This window comes from Liolophura sinensis, chromosome 3 (genome assembly GCF_032854445.1).
Source record: "Liolophura sinensis isolate JHLJ2023 chromosome 3, CUHK_Ljap_v2, whole genome shotgun sequence".
Lineage (NCBI taxonomy): Eukaryota > Metazoa > Mollusca > Polyplacophora > Chitonida > Chitonidae > Liolophura > Liolophura sinensis.
In genome coordinates this window covers 8,575,909-8,599,429 of record NC_088297.1, presented here as the reverse complement: position 1 = coordinate 8,599,429, position 23,521 = coordinate 8,575,909, and the positions used below count along the sequence as shown (strand labels likewise).

Sequence of the window (23,521 nt, the reverse complement as noted above, 5' to 3'; positions counted from 1 at the left end):
TGAGCGAGGGAAGAATATTAGATTATACTATTACCACAAACTATTGTGTTGCATAAGCCGTTATGACACCCCTGTGCTGTCATTCCAACAGAATACTTTTGATGGAACCTGCGGAGGATCGTAGGTTTCCTCCAGACTCAGCCCGGTTTCCTCACACCATGATGCTGGCCGAAGTCGTATAAATGAAATATTCTTGAGTACGGCGAAAATCAACAATCAAATAAATATAATATAATAAATACTTTTGTTAACAGATTATTGTGTCGTCCATAAGGTGAAAGAATTTATTTATTTATTTATTTATTTGATTGGTGTTTTACGCCGTACTCAAGAATATTTCACTTACACGACAGCGGCCAGCATTATGGTGGGTGGAAACCGGGCAGAGGCCGGGGGAAACGCACGACCATCCATAGGTGGCTGACAGACCTTCCCACGTGAAAGAAAGCTAAGAGAATGAGGTAAGGCTGATCTGAGAAACAGGTGAAAGCTATATATGTGTAAAATATTTTAATTTATTTCCGTTAGGTCAAAACGATTAAATGCTTTCTTGAAAATGCTTCAAGAATATGATGGGTTTTATGAACCTCATATACGTGTATATAGCTGGTGTTTAGGTATACTCTGACGTCACAAGAAGCATTACCTATTCTAAACTCTGCGATACCTGTAATTGTTACCCACGAGAATTGCCAAAAAAAATACTAAAATCTGCATGTAGGTAAATGTAAACAAAAAAAATGGCGATGTGACTTCATGCAGAGTATATCTTGCCTCTGGCAATATGACCCATAAAACACAAGAACGTTGGGCTGCATTTAATTCAGTGAAAGAAAAAAAGAAACACCTAAAAAAACAATAAGTAAACATAAAGGCCTATTCAGAGACAATTTTCAATGTTTTTTTTCCTGTAACATAATATTATATTCCATACTAACATAATCTAATCTAGCATCACTAAATATTATCTATATTATGTGTGAATTAAATCTGATTGAAACTGGTTGTGTGGTGTGCGCCTATTCGCCTATCCGCAGGACCTTCTCACGTACGGCCGGAGAGGAATCCAGTATGAGCTTAACAGCGACCGTATTAGTGGGTTATTGCCCCCTGCTATATGTAATAAACCATGTTAAAAACCTGTAACAAACATAAACCTTCGCATATATTATGCATGCACATGTAAGTGTAAGCCTGTGATTTATCCTCATTATCATTACCGGTACTTTATGTATTTATATTTATCATTATTACTATTATTATTTTTTTGTATTTACATTTTTATTTCATTTACCGGTACATGGTATACGGCGCATAGGCTTCCATAACTTCCAAATCGCTGATATTACAGTTAGGTTTGTATATTCCATAATTTATAAATCTAATTAATAATTTATAATCCAACACTTACACATGTACGTGTACATGCACGTATAGGGGACTACACGTGTAGTTATACGTGCAAAGGTTTAACTAGGTGATTAATACATTAATTGTAGCTAAATTATACGGTGATGACACCGGTTGAGTGCTTGAGTACGTGGTCATTTCGCACCTGTAGGATATAACTCAGTATAGTGTCGAGTAGACAATGTGGTCTGTAAAACAATAGAAACTGATGACTGCAATCTATGACCCACTGACTGCGCATAAAATGGAATAAAAACAAAAAAACAAAATCGTACAAAACGTAGTCTGACCTTAGCTGCGCTATTTTATGTCTCGGCTGACAACTGCGACGTTGCTTGTCAACTGCGTGGCTCGTGTATAAGCATACAAAAAGAAACTGCGCATTCGCCCATTTCAGCTATGGGCGCCACGTCATACATCTTCCACAAAGTATATGTATATGAACTCTTTCGTTTTGTAAGACGTCTGCCAAATGATACATGCTGTCTGCCTATTGGTTACTTCAGGGCCCAATTTTTTGAATAAGTTCATAAAATATATATTTGTTTACAAAAGTCATCCCAAAAGTATTTCGTTAACACTGTGCAAAACATATGTCGTCGGCCTGTTTATGACGCGTCGATTTTAGGTTCTGCATGGGTTAACAACCAGGTTGCTGCTAAACATTGACCTCTCCGCCAAAAAATAAAATTCACGTTTTCTTTGTGTTTATCCCGCCGATGACCTGTAATCCAAATTAAAAAGTTCTGCCGAATCCTATCTAGGTCAGTGCTACTTCTTTTCCGGAGTTTTCATTGGATGACCTATATCGCTCTGCAATGACGTGTAGGTTGACGTGTCGAATCGGGATACCCCTGTGTGCCATATAAGGAAGTCCGACTGAGGTAGCTGAATGAACGCGGTCCCTCTGACGTCAGAGTCACGTGGTTCAGGAGCAGCCCTACCGGTTGTCACAGCCACATAACGCGGTATAATTGCAAGCGAAGTAGTGCGTGTGCCACATTTGTAAGTGTGCAATTTCTCAACTTTAAGAATTTGAAAATTTCCATAAATTTCATATTACGATACTGCTATCGCTGTATGGTGAACGCACAAACGCAGTAGTTACAGACTGACCCATTAAACTTGCGTCGTAAAAATCGACGCGGAGTGATACGCTGGTGCAGACCGACCTGTTATAAGTTGTAAATGCTGGGTTACCAACTGTACAATGGCGACTGCCGGCAGTGAAAGTAGGAGCGGGTTTTAAAAGACGGGAAGGGTGAAGAACACCATACCCTTCCCCCAAGGTACGACCATAGGTAACTAGCGGAATTGTCCGACTGTTGATTTGACAGGTTTTGGAGGGTTGTTGTGGGCCAAGGGCAGAGCCAGAAGAAGTAGTTTGGACCGGTGGCGAGACAAATCATCTCGTTCGTGGAGACGTGATCTTTCACATATTCACCGCAACTACGCAATTTCGTCATCCAGGGAAACTCATAGCAGTTAGTTGCGCCAAATAAAAGGAAACTTGCTCAATCAACGGGATGAAGGCATGAATTGGATATCGTCTAACGGACTACGGCTTAATGTGTTGTGATTTTACGGGATTATTTCGTGCAGGACTTCTAGAACTTTGTATCACATGAACTGTGGATCTCATTTAAATAATTTAATGTGTCGAACGTAGAAGAAACTTACTCGTGACACATTGACAGAAAACATGTTCGATCGGGAACTTTGAGAATTTCCTTCACAGGAGTGTATGATATTCACGTCTTTCATTTTTTATTCGATGCAAAATAGTTGGAAGGTGCTCTTGACATTTTTATCCAAGAACGTGTAAAAGGACGTCGTTTCGCCATAGGCAGCTGTTATCATTCTCATAAATATACATGTTTGTAATTTCTGGAAACTTCCGGTAGAACGTTACACAACATCGGACCATTTCGCCATTTCCTCGTCCTATTTGACAAAACATTCAGGCGATCTTGCTGTGCTTAGTCATTATTCTTCAGTTTCATCACCATCTGTCATTTCTTTTGACGCGTGTATGAGTGAAGAGGAAATGATTCTTTGAAGTGCTTTATTACGGACCCCCTTGTTTTACACAGCGTCCTTTCTGTTTCGGAATCCGCGGGGATTTTTTGTATTTAGTACAGTTTATATTATTCGATTGGGGACCCCCTAGTCCGGTTAATTCACGGGACTTACTGTTGACTTATTTTGTATTTTCTCTTTATGAGCTCTACACGTCCACGGCCCAGACTGGTTATAAACCATAATGGGCCAAGGAAAAACTTTTGCGAGTTTGATCCTGGATCACCTAATGTTGGGAACTTGAGTCCAGATCTTCAGCCTAGTTCACCACCAGAATATATTCCACAGCAGCATCCTCACGTATGTCAGATAGGGAAATATTTCCTTATTAACCATACAGATGGAAACAGTACATTTAAGGCAATAAACAGAGAAAACGGAGAGGAGTTCAAATGCAAGGTAATTATTTTGTTTTTTTTCTATATTGTTTTCAAAAACTTTGGTATTTTACAGTAAATTATGGTAATAACATAGGTCAAATTTGCCTGATATAGATTTGAAACAAAAGAAAAGCACATGTAAACTTCATTATACAGTTCATTATGGTGTGTTAACTGTAGTAAACACATTTACAGTTGTTGTATCAGCAGCTAACATTATTCGCTATTGGATTATTAATCTGTCCTTAAACTTTAAGGTACAAACTACATGTTTCTTATGAAATAATTTTTTAGTGCCTTTAGCATGTCTTTGTGTTTGGTAAATCCAGTTAAAATTGTCCTTGTGACCAAGTTCTTTGTTTAAGCACCCCAACTCTATTACCTTTGTTTCACCTGTTCAATTGACACACCTGTGGAGTGCCTTATTCTCTTTGTTGTCTGCTGGGTATGAGTCCATTGTCTGCAGCCCCACTCCACCCATTCCCCCCCCCCCCCATATCATTTCACCCCTACCCTGTTCCTATTTTCTGTCCCACCCTGTCTGCTGTTTTCTGACTGAGGTAGAACAATGACACCTCAATGAGTCAACACCTTTGTCCCTCTGTCCAGGTAATAGGCTGATGAGGTGTATTTCATCTAGTAAAACGTCTTTGTTCAATATCAGTTTAAAGTGTTGTGTTTCTTTGTTCTTTGACATACCTCACAGTTTTCTTCACAATTTGTTAATTGATTCAAACATATAATTCATGTGCATTTAATGTCTTGCATCTTAATCCAGTGTTTTTTACAAGATTTTAGAATTTGGGATAATTATTAAAAAATGCATCATTATAATTTATAGCTAACACAAAAAAGTTTGAAAGGGATGTACACAATGTATATTGAAGCTGGTCCAAAATTTATAGATTGTTTGAAACACTGTATAGTGCCAAGGTAAACTAAAAGGCTTTGTATTCCTGTAGCTCATGGCATTTTGCATATTGTAAACTTGAACCTGAAAATTTACTGACTCAGAATTGACTTCCAAGTTTATTGGGGCACAGGCATCTATTTGCCGTACCTGGACAGGTGCCTGGCTGTGTTGAAATGTTGGCTCATGCTGACCTGTTTGCTCGCTGGCCCTCTTCGTGTTGCCGAAACTTGTGGGAGAAAAATGCGTCCAAAGAAATTCATTTTCTGCCTAGGTCCGCAAATAGCCCAGGTCAAGCAAGCAATACTATGTAGCATGTGAGACAACAGTTTTAAATTGCAACTTTAACAAAACTGCAATTGGGTGGAAAACTGCTTTGATGTGGAGATTTTGTCTGCATACTCTACAGTCCTGATAGAGAAGATAGACTACATGTATCTGTAAGGAGAAAAAATCCAGCACATGTACATATATATATATATATGCATATACATGTATATACATATATATATATATATATATTGTGGAATTTGTTTGCTAAACTTCTTCTTTTATCCTTGCTGTAATGTACAAGTGCTGCAGTCGGTAGATTGTGACTTTTTCGGTGATCAGATACATGTATCCGATGTTAGCATGCACTTAACCAACCAAACATCAAGTTAGCAGGGTAAGGAAGGCCTCCCCCCTTCCTGTTACTGTCCTTGTGCGCTGCATTGCGTTGGGTCAGCCAGTCCTCTGGCAACAGGCAAGGTCCCATCAGGACCTGAGGAGAGCTGAGTCATCCCAAGCCCCCCTTACCTGTAAGATTAAAGAGGCTCGTCTCATACTCCTTTGTCATTTACGCAGTGTCCCCCCACCCCCACTGTCGCTCATTATTTGCTGTGTAAAATAGCAGCTGTCTCAAGTTTACATGGCTAACTTCCTGATGCAGCATGCTATTTTGTGACTTTTTACATCAAGAGAGTTTAGACAGTCATAGCATGCACAGGTACACAGATCTACGTGTTTGTTTTTAATTGGTGTGCTGAATTCGGCATTAAACCAGAATTCATGTTAGTGTGTACAGTGATGACCAGAATAGATCTGTTCGGGAAGAAATTTGTTATCACGTCCTTTCGAGACACGATTTATCAGGACATTCTAAAAAAAAGAAGTACTGCACAGCTAAAATTCTTTTTGCGCTTTCTGTGGTGAACATAAACCCGGCTTGGCCTGACGTTGAATATTTATATATGAGGCCGTCTTTATCTCCAGCAGGAAGTTACTCCGGCAGCAATATGTATTTCCACACATGTAGGCCCCATAGATCTGCCTGAAGCTGATTAGATTATATATTGGAGCTGTGAGATATTTTAAAATACATATTTTCGTTATTATAAGCTATGGCACAGCTGGGCCTTTTCACCTGTGCAAGTAGGGCATTCACAAGTTCATGTACATCATTGAACTGTTCTAACTCGTAAACTGTCACATACATTTCAAATAAAGTTTCTTTGCCTTTCCGCATGAATGTTTATAATGACAGTCAGTGGTGAGGTTAAATTTAATGGGTAGAGAGAGGTGGAAGAATATTCTTTGACAAAGGACAATTGCATGTAGCTTACATGTACATGTTGGTGCTTGTTAAATTCCTGTAACACATAAATGCAAGCGTTTGGTGTCAGCTAATGGTAACATGCATACATGAGGTGTGGTCAGAGTTAATTAAAAGTTAAGGAAGCTGAATGGGAGTTACATGTAGCTGGTACCTTCATGCACGGACCTGTCTAAAGACTAGTCTCAGCAGGATAAAGGCCACCTGTAGTCCTATCCCCTTTGTGATGGATATCTTGCTTAGTTGCAAGTCGCAGCGCATGATACGACCCAGCACCAACTTGCAGAGGCCATGAGGGGCTTTAACAGGGATGATCAATGATTCAAACTTGCTTGTTGGTAGAAACAGTAAACAAAAGCACTGACTTACAATGCTCCGAACATTAAATGTGTTCAAGAGGCCTGGAGTTAGCAAGCCTCCCTGTTGCACCTCATTGTTTTGTTCAAGTAAATCTGTACTTTCCATTCCAATGAGTCACTTTACAACTCAAACATAAAACTTGAATGGTTGTAAAACAGACCACTGAATAAATAGAGATAAATATAGTTAGTATATGCGTAGTTTTACTGCATAAAAGTGGGTGGTGTTCTTATATGTAGGCATTCCTCCATGTTAAGCAAGCGTACAAGTAATTTTAATGAGTGATTAAAAGTGTTGAGGGGCTAGTGGGGATTTGTCTCATGACTGGTGTCGCTTATATATTATATATGATCACCTGTAAACTGTAAATCCCCAAACAGTGTGACTTTTCAAATAGTCATCCTTTGTGTGCGGTATTCGTCATCATGTGACACATTGCGGTTTTTAAATTTTGACACATGAGTGTGTGTACACGTGTACACGTATGCCGTGATGTAACAGTGCAGCAGTACAACTGACTTGCCACAGGGCTCATTCATGTCATACTTATTATATATGTATGTACGTTTCACAAAGTCACCAGTCTGAATCCCAACCAGATAACTGTGGACTGCTCAATTCAGCGTCATTACTCATGCCTTCCGGGCAGAGGAAATACACTCAGCATTCCAGCACACATCAGCATGTAGGTAAGGGATATATTCTGAACATAAAAAGCGGTAATTTATTCCCCTGACCCAGGTCAGCTGGTTGGGCTTGGCTGGCCAAGCTGAGCTTTGGGCTATTTTAATGACTGAAGTGCATGTATGTCAGCTATTCTTACTGCTGAATTAAGCATGTCACCATGTCGTCACAAAGACATTTTGTGAGTGATCAGTCTACATGTTGGTATGCGTGTCAGGATTGGAATAAGTTTTCTTATTTTTATTTATTTATTTTTTTTGACATTGCGATCTGATTTTTGTATTTGTATAACCTATACATGAATAAAGTGTCACGACCGTAAAGTATCTGATTTTGACAAATTATCATGCATGTTGTCAGCAAAGAGCTTTTGTTTTATACAAGTGGTAATCAGATGTTCGATTTGCACACTCCGTACCCCAGAGTCTACATTCTGAACATTCCTACCTAAAACAACATGCTTGTAAACAGATAGATACGTACCTGTACACATTGCCCACATCTAGACACGTTCTAGACATTTTAGATCACGCCGTGACATTTTATCACTGTAACACTATGAAATAGGCTGTGGATTTTATGACCTGCAACATCGTGTAGAGATAAACTTATACCCTGAACTGAAGGCATGGAAAACTTGTGTAGGCTGAACGTGTCCATGCAATTGCACATTTGGAAGTGTTGTGAGGAGTGTTCTTTGTGACAGCTGCGAGTGCGTTTTCAGTTCAGGTGTACAAATTGAAAAATATTTTTTTGCCTGGTGAAATTTTCCCATGTTGTATGACTTGTATTAGTGTTCTGTGTGGACACGTTGCTGTAACTGACACATTGCTGTAACTGACTCACATAACCACACCTTTCGTATTGATTTGTTTCGCTTCACTGAGCGGTATGTACAACAAATCGGTCAGTGACCTGATCGGTCGAGGGCTTGGCTTTAGACAACGTGATTGTGCTTCTTGGGGGAATAGTCTGCATCATATGGTTGATTGGTTTTAAGGCCTAGGCTAATGTAATCTTTATTTTGGATTAGCGTGGTTAATGTGTCGAAACCCACGTCAAGAAATGAAGCCCCATAAGACTTGTGTTCTCGGATCCAATAGCCTACATACATGTACCTGTAAGCTCTTCCACATTCTGATTGCCCAAGAAGAAGTATTGTTTCCGTATGTACAGTTGTGGCTGCCAAAACTTAGTATGTGTTAAGATTCATGTATGGTAATAATTAAATTGACTCAAAATCCCAGCTGATGAAAGATTTAGAAATCCATTGGAAGTAGGACTGGTTTCATAAAAGTGAAATTGCATTTTCTGATGAAATGATGATGGTGACGCCGTCAAAACATTGCACCAGATGACCTCTCAAGTTAGCTGACATCATGTTAGAAACACAGTTATGTGATCTAAAACAAATGTATGGGATGATGTGGGATATTGATGAGAGTGATTGATCCCAGAAGGGTGACTTGGCCTTCGAAGCATTCTGGATACAGCCTTGTGTATTACAAGCTAGCAGTTTGATGGATCTAAAGAGGTTGCTGATGTCAGAGCTGATGGTATGTGTGGGTGTGCTGGCATGACGTTCAGACTGGCTGCCTGAGGTGTGTCCAGGGCTCAATACTGATGCCATTCCCTTCTAAATAAAGATTGCATCTGGTGGTGAAATGGTCCCCTGGCCCTTCTGCCACTGCCAGTGCATTGCACCTAGATTTTGTCATCTGTTTTATGCCAGCTAGCCATGTCATTTATAAATATAACTTGCCTCATGTACGGAAATGTATCATGACAAGCAGTTGTGTAAGCTTTGCAGTATGATATGAAATCCAGGGTACATACCTAAAATTTCACAGTTCGACATTTGCATAAACATTGTATTAGCTCTAAATGCTTCATAACCCGGAGACACCTTTTAAATCTGATACTTTATGTACATTTAGGCTTTTGCATTGCTGCGCTATGCCACCTGTAATGGTAAATGTATACATGCCTAATAGTTGCCTCGCTGTGTAAAAGCTGCAAACGTTCGAAACAAGACAGCATTAAAGACAGTTGGAAACTTGTCTGCTACGATGAATATGCGGGTAATTGTGCATGAATTGTATTATAACAGCGGATCATTGGTGACGATGTGTTGTTCATATCCTACACATTTACTATGTTTGCTCTCATAAAGTGATGGTTGTAAGCTTGCCTGTCTTTACCTGTTCCTGTATCCCATGAGCTATCCTCCCTTGTCCACTTATGTGTAGTTGTTGTTGTTGTTTGTTTTTGTTTTTTTTTATCACATATACATGATTAAAGAACAATTATTGAATGTGTGTGAAATGTATTAAACAACCTCAAACCTCTTGTTTTTCTGTCTACAGGTCTTCCCAATAGAAAAATACCGAGAGTGCTTGGGTGCATTTTGGCAGGTGGACGGAAACGAACATATCAGTCGTATCTCTGAGATTATCTTAGGGGAGACGAAAGCTTACGTTCTGTTTGAGAGGAGCCATGGGGACTTGCATAGCTACGTCCGACAGAAAAAACGCTAAGAGAGGAGGAGGCCCAGTCGTTTGTTTCGACAGGTGGTGGCGGCTGTTGCACATTGTCACGAGAACGGCATTGTGCTGAGGGGATCTTAAGCTGAGGAAGTTTGTTTTCCAAGATGCCGACAAGTGAGTAGACTTTCTCCAGTTTGTGAGTTTGATAAGCTGTTTAATGCTGCTTTGCTCTGAGGCTTCTTCTGTTCTTCTATGCGTTTTTTTTTGTGGACATCTCCAATAATGTAGAGAAAGATTCTGCTGACTGTTTTCAAAGCCTTCCTGCATGTTACTGATGTACATGTACTCAGTGACACATTGATTCTTGCATTTTAATTGTGAGTTGTTCATATATATTGGTCATCCCATAGCATGAAGATATTTTTGTTTTTTTATTCTTCTATTTGCATTATCTCAGTCCAGTTATGAAGGATTTGATTTTCTTGTTTGAACAGACTTTGCCTTACTTACATGTAGATGGGTATAAAAACACACACACAAACATACATTTGTATTATTAAAAAGAGAAGGTATGCAATATTCAGTTATATTATCTTTGCTAGCAAAATTTGAAATCTACAGAGAAAAGGTGCTTTGATTATGCACTTGCAAGTGTAATAAATTATAACTTGAAATAAGATATTCCAAGGTTTAGCCAACATGAGGTAAGTCATTTCTATGCCTCACAGATGATGTACATGTGGTCTAGCAGTACATACTGGAAACTAGAGCAGCATTTGAGTGACATGTGCATTACAAATTTCTGATGTATGCTTACATTTCTTAATTTGTGACTCTGTTCAGGTACATTCGAAAGCCTCTTTTGTTTTTATGTTCTCTAAAACCTTCTGTGTGATGTTCAGACATGTACAAGGCAAGCATGTCTGAAAAGCTGACAATCTCTGTTTTAATCTGGTGTATTCAAATGGTCTTAAGCTACAGTAAACACCTGAACTAAGCCTTGAGCCAGTGTGCAATAATAGCATTTGACATGGCCCCAGGGAGTGCAGTTTTACTAGGAAGCCCCTAGTGTAGTTTGCTATGGCAGTAGGGTCCAGGGGTCGTGACACAAGCTCCCCTTAACCTGGACTGTGAGATCAGCTGATGACTATCCTCATAGCTGATTCATAAGTCTAACCACAAGGTAGGCAGGGGGAGCTAACTCTGGGGTCACCTAGTGTAATCTGTGAACATGCAGAAAAAGGTCAATCAGTTCAGTCAGAATAGATTATGTCGTAGAAGGGTTAGGGATTTCAAGGTTCTTGTGTAGATTGTGTTTTAGAATTGTGAGATTGATCTGCCTAAAAGCCGTTCTTATACCAGTACATTGTGCAAGAAGTTAAAGTGGGAAACCTCTTAATGTGTAAGTGAGAAACGGAATCAGTGCATACGATTATAATTGTCTTATAAGTATTCTTAGAATACTAAGTCAGGATTAAGGACCTTAATATTGTATCACTGAGTAGTCCACAAAGCAAATTAATAGAAAAAACAAAGATCAAAGGACATAAAGATACATGCATTAACCTAATGGTCATTGACTCGTTAAATCTTGTATCTTCACATTTTATTTCTTCAATTTTGAAATTTATTTAATTTTATCTGATTGTAAGTGTTCTAGTCTGATGACTGTACACATTTTGCTCTGTACAGATTTGTGGTGCAGTGTACATGTACAATGTATTGTTTCCGTAATAAGACATTGATGCAAATGGATCGAATGTTCCAGCAAGCCTTCTCCCCATAGTGCACGACCAGATCAATCAGACCGGCAAACACAGCTGAGGGGGGAAATTCCCCTCAAGCCCCCATAACCCCCCTCCCCCCTCTCAACTGTCTTGACTCACAGCACTTCACCTTGAAACAGTGGCGTGTAAATTTGGACAGCATTAGGCATGGCCAGCATTTAGTGCAACCACATCCACAATATGCTTTTACACTTTTAGAGTTGTTTTAAACCCTCTCACTGCTGAAGTTTCCAGTCTGTCAGCCTTGGAAAGTAAATTAGAAGGACACTACATGTATATTGGCACAAAACTGCATCCAAGTGCATTTATTTCAGATGTTAGCATTGGATACTGCTAGTTGTCTTGTCATACATTTTGTGTTTTTCAAACACGAGAGACACAAGATTACTTCCTGTATATTGTACTGGTTATCAAATTCTTGAGCTACTTAGCATTTTTTATTTGGTAGATTAAACTCCAATTTTGTGCTGCTAACATATTTTTTACCCACATTATGTGGGCAAGTTTCATATACATGCATGGTGCATGTGGCATTTCAACATTTTTGTGTCTCCAGCTTTAAATTTAGCTCCAGAAAAATAAAGGATGAACCAGTACACAATCTGACACTATGCTCTTAATCATGAAAAATACAAGTACATGTGTGTAAAAAATAATACGGGTTTTCTTTTTTTTTTTTGTTTACATTAAAGTCATATAATTTGTGGATCAACCTAGAAATGTTGCAGTTTTGTTTTTTAGTGCTGCAAAATTAAAACAGGTGAAACTTAATATCAAAATCCAAGCCACAGCATCTTTAAGTCTGAATGTACTGGGTGGGCCCCATACAGAGATTGACTGTACATGATGGGATGGTCCTGCTTTTTGTCCTCAGTCATCGTATATAAGGTGGGGGTGGAGACTTAAACTGCCAGTAATATTGTAGTAACATCCATGTGTACAGGGGATTGTAAGTGTGGGTGGGCTAAGCTCCATCCTGGTACACTACAACATCCTGGATAAAACCCAGTTTCATTGGACTGTTTGTTTGCTGTGCCTGCAGGTATTCAAAACTGGACTTGAGCTTTATACAGTACATAACATCTGAGCATTTTTGTATATAATTCTGACAGTGTTAAAATGATGACAGATAGGCTTAAACATTTAATTTCATGTACAGTGTGTGTGTGGTCAGATTAACCATACGCTAGCTGTAACGCTCTTACCTGTAGATTATTTTAAGCTTGAAAGTTCAAATGATCTGGACATGGTCACATCGGTGCACACTGTTCATCATTTGTACTCATCGGTGCACACTGTTCATCATTTGTACACATCGGTGCACACTTTTCATCATTTGTACACATATCTACATCTATACTTGTTTTAAGTACACACTAGGACATTGCATGAGGCTGTTATTGCGAAATGCTTTTTCGAGACACTTCCTTGTTTCTGTTTTATCTCATCATTATAAATCATTTTTAACTACATGATTATGTACAGTATCCGTTGACACTACGGTTACATGAAGTTGTGTATGGAGACCATAGTACAATTTGATCTGGAAGTACATGTAATGATACAGAATAAATCAATGATTCATGTCAAATTCTGAATAATGCGGATTTAGAAGCTTGCCCTAGAACATTATTCTCATTTCTCATACAATCTTGTTGTGAAAAGGAAGTTATGTGTACATGTACACACCATTGTAATTGCTTAGTCATACACCTGTCCTTCTTGCACAGATATGTGTATGCGCATATTGCAGTATTATGTGTGCGAAACTGTGTTTACGAACAAATTCCAGTAACTGTAATATCAGTGGATATTTACATGGAAACTTCCTTCCAATCAAAGTAATTCCTAGGCTTATGACAAATTCTACACTTGCACGTATGTGTTAAGCAACCAGCCAATCAACTGGAATCTCTGTTCGTCCCCAAATGTGCTACGTTTTTATGCATTGAATTATACATCTCCATGCATATGTAACAATTTTTTTGAAAGAGCACTTGTATCCTGTCCTGCTTTTTTAACGCCCTTGTCATGGTTCAGGAAGTTTTGTGAAAAATATAACAAAATATAAATTGCTACAGGCTCATATTTCATGCTTCAGTGAATAGCAATGTTGAAATTTTGAGGGGAGCATTTTTTTGCGCAAAAGGCAGAAAAAACTCAGGAAAATTTTTCCCAGGTGCTGTGTTGACGCAATAGTTTTCTAGGCACACCAACAGTTTATTTACTTTTATTTGCTGAAGGGCATTTTAGTCCCTGTGTTTATCTATGATTTGCCTCTTGGCTATGGATAACCTAAAGTGACATAGTTTCATTTGGTTAAGATTTTTATACACCGTGTAAATGTTGGCATTGTTGTTGTTTTGTGTGTGTGTAAATCATTGACTGTTGTCTTCTGGTGATATGATGACATCAAACACATAAATTGTTTTCTGAATGAAGCACATGTAACTCTTTTTCTCCTGTATTTATTGACTACTGTTTATATAAGCAGATTCTTCATCTGTAAAGTGTTCGTGAAAAGTCATGGGGTGCTTTTTCTTTGTGTTCTTCAGGAAACGCCTGCGATTGGAGGGTTTAGAAGATGCTTACGTTTGTGACAGCGATGACGACAGGCTAAAGGACAAACACGGCTGCCCGGCTTACGTCAGTCCTGAGATTCTGGATCCAGCACAGAGCTATTCGGGCAAAGCTGCCGACATTTGGAGTCTTGGAGTCATGCTGTATACCATGTTAATCGGACGTTATCCCTTTCACCGACACGGAGCCAAGCGCTCTTTTTAGCAAATCCGCCGAGGCCAGTTCACTGTCCCGGATATATTGTCCACGAGGGCCAAGTGCCTGATAAAAAGTCTTTTGAGACGTGAACCCAAGAGAGGTTAACAGCCAATCAAATTTTACAACATCCTTGGTTAAGGAACATTCAAAGGTTGGGGTTTGTCCATAGGGTCAGTCCAAAAAACACCGACCAGACAGTACCAGATGCAGTCGTCCCAGATGAAGACTTTGACTTCTGCCTTTGAATCGGGAACACTCTGCTCCTCAAATGGAGAAAGATGTCAACTCTGCATATCCACTACTGAGCCCACGTGTCATGTTGTGAATTCAAAAATCAGAAATCTATATCCCCTCTCACTAACTCTCACTACACCCCCTCCCCCGCCCCCTACCCCCCTCCCAACCAATCGTCTTGACCTGTGGCCACTTCAGAAAGGAGTGACTTTAGGTTATTAGCGCACAAGTGTGATGGTGGAACTGTGAAGAGCTTGAGTTGAAGTGACTGCCTTGCTGAATGGTGTTGATTGCCTCCATGGGTGGAAGGTGACTGTCGGTTTCTTCTAGCAAGATGTCTGTGATACATTGGAAGTGCTGAGCTCAACTTCATCTTAACCTGGGTACTTGTGCACGAAGAAACAGCCGCCGCCTCCACCACCCTTGCATTTGGTTAGAGTCTTTTCACCTGTTCTCTGCGGATCAGCATACAAGCGAAGCTTGTGACGTCCGAACTGTGAAATGTACCAATTGGAATCATATCCATCTGTCGCCATTGTTTCACCCTGCCATCAAGAACAATTCATGTCTGATTGGAGCAAGTAATATCCAAGATGAACTGTCCCCTTGTTCTACACGTACATGTCGTTAATCTCCAGATTACCAACATACCAGCAATACTTGATCCCAAAGAACCAGCTCTTCCGAAGAGTTGTGGTTCTTGAATTGTAGTTTAATACATGTATTTGTACAATGATCAGCAGATCCAGGTCGTCTTATCTTGAAACTGACATTTGTTGCTCATTGACTAAGTAATACCTGGTCTTAGCGAAAGCGAGTGAGGTAAGGCAGAGAAGACTGTATTTAATTTATTGTGGAAAGTCTGTAAATGAATACGAAGTGCTATGTACATGTGTCTGTATGATAGTAATTTAAGAAGTTAGACCAGGTTAGGTCGAGACTAATGTATGTTGTTTAAGTAGACGGTTAAACTATCAAGAAAAAGTGTAATTCACAATCATTGAAGTACCGTTAGTAGTTAAATCTACCTGTAGGTACTGAAAGACTCCGGAGTCCGGATCGGTTTGGCTAGGGTACCGGTGTACTGAGGTTCAGACCATCGTCAGTGTAGACGTAGTGGAGTTGGGTGAACCCGTTAATTTCATGTAATCATGGAAAGAAAATCGCCATGAAAGCTGAGTAAAGGGGTAGAAATACGCCCTATTTCAAGAGACCCGAAAATTCAAAGTCTGAAAACTTGAAAATGCAACGCTCTGTATGTGCAAATGCCAGTATTTCTTTAACACCAAGGAAAGACAAAATCCATCTTATCGACTAGTTGATCGATATTAATGTGTTGTTTTAATTTCCTCACATCTATATCCTGTTGGTAAATAGAGATAATATAATGATTTATTTTCTAATTATTGTTGTGCCCTATTCAGTGTTACTTACTGTTATCCAAACCAACGTGGAAAGCAGCACCTATTGAATAAAAGATGAAAGAGGTGAGAACACACCTAGGAGTTCAAAGGTTACGATTTCTTATGTTTTTACTTACTGTTCTCAATTAGAAATGTCTCGCTCGTGCCGATCGGCAAAAGCGGTAAGTTCTGACCGAGGTTTGTATACCTGACGGAGAGTGGTTTTACTGTGCAGCCTGCTTGGTACAGCCCGCTGTGTGAGCACGTGTCTTAGCACGCCTCAAATCCCGCCGGCTCACAGTGATTGGCATACTTTCACTGGGCTGATCGCGACCGATATATGACCACTCACAAACCTTTCGAGTCCACAAACCGGATAGTCTTGCCACAGACACCGAGATAATGACTTCGGTACGTCATGTACAAGGGTTGGCAAGTTGGCCATGCGAATTATAAGCGGATGCCAAAATATTTTCGTGTTTTATAAGAGACGTGTGTGGAGAACTGTGGTTTCATCTATCCATAAACCTGAGAGCTTTTGTAAAACAGTTCTGACTATGGCATTCAATGCCAATTAGCTAAATTTGAAAATGCAATGCTGGGCCCAATCTTCATAAAACCTCATTAATATGAGTTTCCAAGTATATACAGCAGCTTCGCAAGATCTGCACAATAAAACCACCCTTTGGCCTGTTCGCTGTCCGATTTCCATATGTACTACCACGGAGATCATGGGCGGCGGTATCATCAAATATGCTTGCACAACTGAAGTGGCAGGGCTATTGCAGTATTATCATAATAGCATGAACAATGGCTCAGAGATATGATTCATGTAACGCAGAATCCCTGTATTCATCATAAATTTTCTTCAAACTGAACGGACTGAACAGGAGTCCATCTGGTAAAATACAAATCTCGCGCTAAAGCTATGATTTCGCCATACATGAATTCCATATCATCGTCATTTTATCGGTCTCGCTTTTAATGAACTGCAACCCAGTCTGGGCTATATTGGAAGGACATCAATTTTTTTTTCTTTCTTTAGCGCTCAAAAATACATCCGTAGACAAACAAACACATACATTTTGTCACATAAACTTATGTAATAGAAGGGGGCTCAGTTGGTTAGCGCGCTCGCTCAGCGTAATGACCCATGAGCTCTCCGGCTGTAACTGGGAAGGTCTTCCAGCATCCTACGGATGGTTGTTTGTTTTCCCCGGGCTCTGCCCGGTTTCCTCCCACCATAATGCTGGCCGCCGTTGTATAAGTGAAATATTCTTGAGTATGGCGTAAAACACCCATAAGATAAATAAATAAATTATGTAATAGAACATGACGGGTAGAAACAGCAGCAGAGTTGGAGCATACATGTTACACATTATACATAAAACAAACACATATACAACAGCATTTTATGTGTGTATGATTTTATAAGCAACGGGAATGTTACGAAGACTATCACAGAGAATATAGTCATGCAGAATATATAGATGTAGAATCAGAAACATTTACCTATATAACGCAATATACAAAATGTGGGGGGAGGGGGGTGGGGGGAGGGGGGGATAAGGACTTCACAATATATATACAGCCATTGTAAGAAGCAAATTTCATGAAGATTAACTGTACAGCCTTCACGTAAACAAAGCGTTTCGCAGCATTTGAAGGGATGTGGTCGGAGTAGCGCTTCCACAGGTTCACGATGTAGTTTTCTCTAAGCGTGTACGGAATATCCATATATTCTGTATGACAGAGTCGAGGGGAATCGGGATGAACCCAAGGTATGAAATTTAAAGCAATCCGGAACATCAAGCGGGTACATCTTGAACTAATTGTATTTGGTTGGAATCGAGTCTTGGAGAATTTGAATCCACACATAACACTGACCACCGTCATCGCAGAAGCGAATAGTTCATGCGTCAAGCAACAATCAATCAATCAATCTATATGCACACTCAAAAAATTAATCGGTTAATTTTAACAGAAAGTCTTGTCTGAGTGATGCTAGAATGTATTCTGTCATAACACAATATGATGTCATATTCAACATAATATCCTGTCACTCTAATAGAATCTTTATGTTGAATTGATAGAATATGTGTATTATATTTAACAGTGAAGGCCTCCGTGGCTCAGTTGGTTAGCGCCAGGATGACCCAGGATCCTATCATCAATGTACGTGGGAAGTCTGCCAGCAACCTGCGGATTGACCTGCGGGTGGTCGTAGGTTTCCCCCGGGCTCTGCTCGGTTTCCTTCCACCATAACACAGGAATAGTGAAATATTCTTGAGTACAGCTTAAACACCAATCAAATAAATAAATAAAAAAATATATTTAACAGACCAATCCGCTGCAATAATAGAATGTATTCTAGCTTCCCTCATGAGACAACAGACTTTCTGTTAAAATCAACAAACCATATTTGGGGAGCATGTACCTGGGTCTAACAGCACAATTAACAACGCGAACCGGTGGTATGCAATCATATCTCATAATTTGTCACATCACAGAACCCTCCCCGGGGGTTATTGACTGCCCTGTAAAGTTAACGAGTGCTTCAGACATCTTCGCTTCGCTATTAATCACTGACTAAATTGCGTGCATGATGACTATCATCACGACATTACTGAAGTACTGCCAGTATGGCCTTGAAACCCAAATCCATGAATTCATTCATAAAAAATACGTTGTTCCCAAAACAGTGTCTCGATCTCGACTTTAGTAAAACAATATAAATCAGTAATTCAAACCTAGGGCATTATTCATATACTTGTACGAAACTTGCAATATGGATTGCCCCGATATGGCTGTAATGCTGCATAGGCGGGTGAACATGATTCATTCATTCATCCATTCTTGGGCAATGGGGATGCAAAGTGTTTGAAGTTGTACGCAAAAGGAACCCATCGACAGAAATGGTCCAGTGTCAAGCCGGTCTACTCAGTACATCTGACAGGCATTAAAATACAAACCGTTGGCTCTGTCCTTCAAGAAAATTCTCATGCAGGACAATTTTTATGGGAAAGACTAAATGGCGTACCACACGCTGAGTATATGCTCTTCAAGATTAATATAAAGATGTTACCATCTCCGTTTTGTCTAAATTCCGCATCTGCTACTTCCGGTTACCTTTGACGGAATTAAAACCACAGTCAAAGTTTCTTCACGCTTATGGAATTTTTCCACAGTTGATGTTTTCTACACAGACAAGTAGAGATTGGAATATTTTATACCTGCTGAAATGCGCGATATAGAACAACTATATGAAGGTTAAAAAGACGTTGCGCAGCACCCTGTGCTTGAAAACCAGTCGCCTGAACATTATATTACACAATATTCATATTGTTCAAGATAGGATTTTGTTCGTCTTTACCCAACAAAAATGCACCTTAAATTCGGCCTAACTCTACAACTACAATATTAATTAGAGTAAAGGGTGTATACAGCCATTGCTAACGAGAAATTGAAAACGTAAAACATTTCTTATTTTTATTATTCTCTCGCGCTGCACACTGTGGAAATGTTAACTGATCACGTTTTTACCATCTTCGCTCGAGAATGTACTTGTCAGTCCATATGTATTATTTCACTTATGTACGGTGTACAAAAACTGCATGATCAGAACTTCCGACAGAAGTCATATGCTGGCTTAGCAATCAACCATGCTCTCTAATTCTGAATTATACAATGTTTGATAAAAGGAATATAGCAGTGGAAAACGATGAGGGCGATCGGTCGGAAACATTGCTACACCGTCGAAATGCCGGGCGACTGAGTGCATTTAAACTTTTCTTGTTGACTCAGTGGAGGCTGTAGGGGACTAGAGCAGTATGCTTACTGATCAGATTATCTGGGTAAATACCCCAGTTGTCTTCAAACACAGCGCTCTTATACGATCTAGCGTCTTCTTCCAGATGGAATCGCTGACAGCGTTCTGACGGTCCTCTTTGGAGGTGTGATAGATTAGGTCAGCGAATCATGGTTTTAAAAAAGTGTGTGATGCTAGAAATCTCACGTGGAGTTAGCACCTTGGGTGAATAGACGATTCTCTGTTTGTGATGGAATATGTGAAGGACGGGTATAGAGTACTGGTTTACGCTATAGAGGGGTGAGCGAGTGAGATTTCTTCTTTAAATCCACCAAAAATCGACACCACGAAAGCAGATAGTGAAGAATTTGCACTCCATGGCATATTTGGTTTTCTTTACCGTTAACCAAATATAATTCACTGAGCAGCATATTTTTTGGCTTGATATACTCAGTTTGCAAACAGAAAGACACATCCTTGAGTACAGCATATACCTGATAATTGGTATATCTTAAAATATGCGTATATCACTCTATAATCCAGGATTATAACGTGGTGGCTTTGTGTTCGTGTCCAGTTCACGCTGGCTTCGTACGTCTCCGGTCGTACATTGGAATCTGTGCCAACCTTGGCATACTCCTACGTTTTCCCCGGGTCGTTTACTCCGGTTTCTTGTATACCCATAAGCCACACAGCCGTCATACAAGCTTCGGGATTGACCTTACATATTAATTAATTGATTAAATTAGAAAATGACATCTCCATCTTGTATTATGAACAGAATTAAGCCAAAGCTAATAAGCAAAACAGGCTAATTTATAGATCTGAACTGCTTGAGTCACGCCGACACGAGGATATACTCTTATATGTGAATGGGGCCTCCGTGGCTCAGTCGGTTAGCGCGCTAGCGCAGCGTAGTGACCCGGAAGCCTCTTACCAATGCGGTCGCTGTGAGTTCAAGACCAGCTCATGCTGGCTTACTCTCCGGTCGTACGTGGGAAGGTCTGTCAGCAACCTACGGATGGTCGTGGATTTTCCCTCGGGCTCTGCCCGGTTTCCACCCACCATAATGCTGGCCGCCGTCGTATAAGTGAAGTATTCTTGAGTACGGCGTAAAACATCAGTCAAATAAATAAATAAATAAATAAATATTATCTGTGGAAACCTCATGTTTCATTTGGGTTTTCAATTTTCGAACAGATTTCTACACATCACTATTTCCCCACTATTTTCCGTGTCCCCTTTTTGAAAGAAAGCAACATGAACTAAAGTCTATACGTATGAACATTTGTACGCCCCGACTGGCTATAATAAATAACTAATCGTGTTTGACTAATCGTGTTTGACTAATCTAAATAGATATATAGATGTAAAAAACGATTCCGGTTGAATTTCCGTTGTTAAGTTTGTTATAGACGCTTGTTCCGTTTAGATTAGTCTCGCTAAATCTGTGTGCACAGAACAAGAAGACAGCCGTGGATATCAACCGTCCTGCGGAAAGCTCATCTGGCGCACCTATTGACTCCTGTGTATTTGGCCCCGAGGCCATACACAGTTCCCACATGCCCCAGTATCACAGGATCACCTGTGTTTCCGAACTTCCGTCACCTGTCGTTATGGGGGAAGGTCAGGAGGGGGATCGGAAGGGGGAGTGGAGAGACAGAGGAATCACGTGTTGTATTCTGTTGATTCCATTCAGTCTGTGTTTGTGGCCGACCATCAACATACATATACACGGTTTTGCCAATATGTAAATTGCATTTGTCTCACTGACCAGACTTTAGTGACGTCTCAACTGCCAGTAAAATTTAGACTCAGCGGGCAGCTAAAAGCTTGTGTGCACCAATATCGTATTTGGGATTTTTCTACATCATTCCTGTCTCATGCGACTGAATCACCATATATGAAGGTTTCCAGTTTGCTATATTTCATTTACAACAGTTTTCATGTATTTTGGGTAACGTCAGCTATAACTACTGATGAGTGAGGTGGAATGATAAGTGCTATTAGGTACATGTTATTGGTCTGGTATAAGGTGTTTACGCCTCCATCCACCCACCCCCGGCTTGGTCCGGCTTCCTTTAGCTGTAACTTGTAGGTGTGATGTGAGTTATTTATTTATTTGATTGGTGTTTTACGCCGTACTCAAGAATATTTCACTTATGCGTGCATTATAGTGGGTGGAAACCGGACAGAGCCCGGGGGAAACCCACGACCATCCGCAAGTTTCTGCAAGACCTTCCCACGTACGACCGGAGAGGAAGCCAGCATGAACTGGACTTGAACTAACAGCGACCGCATTGGTGAGAGACTGCTGGGTCATAACGCTGCGCTAGCGCGCTAACCAACTGTGCCACGGAGGCCCCGGTGTGATTTGATCAGATCTTTCCATGAAGCTGACCACGTACCGTTATAGAATGTTATAAGCACAAAAGAGAGGAATCTATGTATATGTACGTCTGTTCTTCGATATTCGATACGTTCTGTGATATATAGCTGTGGAATATTATATATAAGTACATAATTAGTGCATGTTGGCTTCCTCTCCGATCTTACGTGGGAAGATCTGACAGCAATCAGCGGATGGACGTGGGTGGCTCGGCCCGGTTTTCTTATAAACCATAATGCTGGCTGCCGTCGTATATAGGTGAAATATTCTTGAGTACGGCGTAAAACATCAATCAGATAAATAAATAAACGTGGAGGTCTGCCATGGATGTGAGGTAGGTCAACCCCGTGTGACAGATATGAACGATTTTCAACTTCACTACAGTATACGTGTGCATGTACATGTACACGATAATTCGCATATTTCAGGGTCTACGTTGGAATACCTAGGATCAAACCCGATGCGGGTCATAGTAAAGACTTTAAAAATGATACATTTTGCAGCATGGCTTGGCGTTTGGCAATGAGAGGTTAGACCAAGGAAGCAGGACTGCTTGGTCCGCTGTCAATATAAATGTCACTGGTTGGGGTGTCATGTCTGGTGTCTTCGGCATGATACCTCAGTAACTGCAGCACTTTGGCGTCATGGGCTCACCCTGCCACAAGACGACACAGCATAAGTGCACACACCTAATGACTCCTCGTCGTTCAACTGAAAGATTGTTAAGCACGACGTAAAAAACCCAAACATACATGCATACTTATATTTCAGTGTAGAGGAGCAGTTTAAAAAAGGAAAGTTCTGCACACATTGTGATGTATTTATAGAATTAACACTTTCTTATGTGCACGCGTGGATGTCACAATTATGAGCTCTAACTCGTTACTTATGCCTGTTGTTCATGCTTATTGTTATGTCATTCAACACGTACGCGTCACACGCATATATATATATATATATATATATATATATATATATATATATATATATATATATATATATATATATATATATATATATACCCAGTTTTTATAATGATGGTTTGAATGTAGCTGTGCAAGCGTGTATTCACACATAAATGATCAGTTAGGAGCACTGGCTCCGACACACAGGCAGTCTATTCACACATAACTGGTCAGTTAGCAGCACTGGCTCCGACACACAGGCAGTCTATTCACACATAACTGGTCAGTTAGCAGCACTGGCTCCGACACACAGA

The 23,521-nt window shown here is 40.1% G+C and overlaps 1 protein-coding gene across 1 annotated transcript; it reads left to right on the top strand.

Moving 5' to 3' along the window:
• The first annotated feature begins 2,412 nt into the window (after nt 1–2,412).
• LOC135463809 (tribbles homolog 2-like) lies at nt 2,413–16,219 on the top strand. Its single transcript, XM_064741254.1, is given in 5 exon segments — nt 2,413–3,888; nt 9,784–10,035; nt 10,037–10,077; nt 14,246–14,559; nt 14,562–16,219. Coding segments are annotated over 5 exon segments (1,017 nt in total). The 5' UTR covers nt 2,413–3,630; the 3' UTR covers nt 14,714–16,219.
• Nucleotides 16,220–23,521: the final 7,302 nt, after the last annotated feature.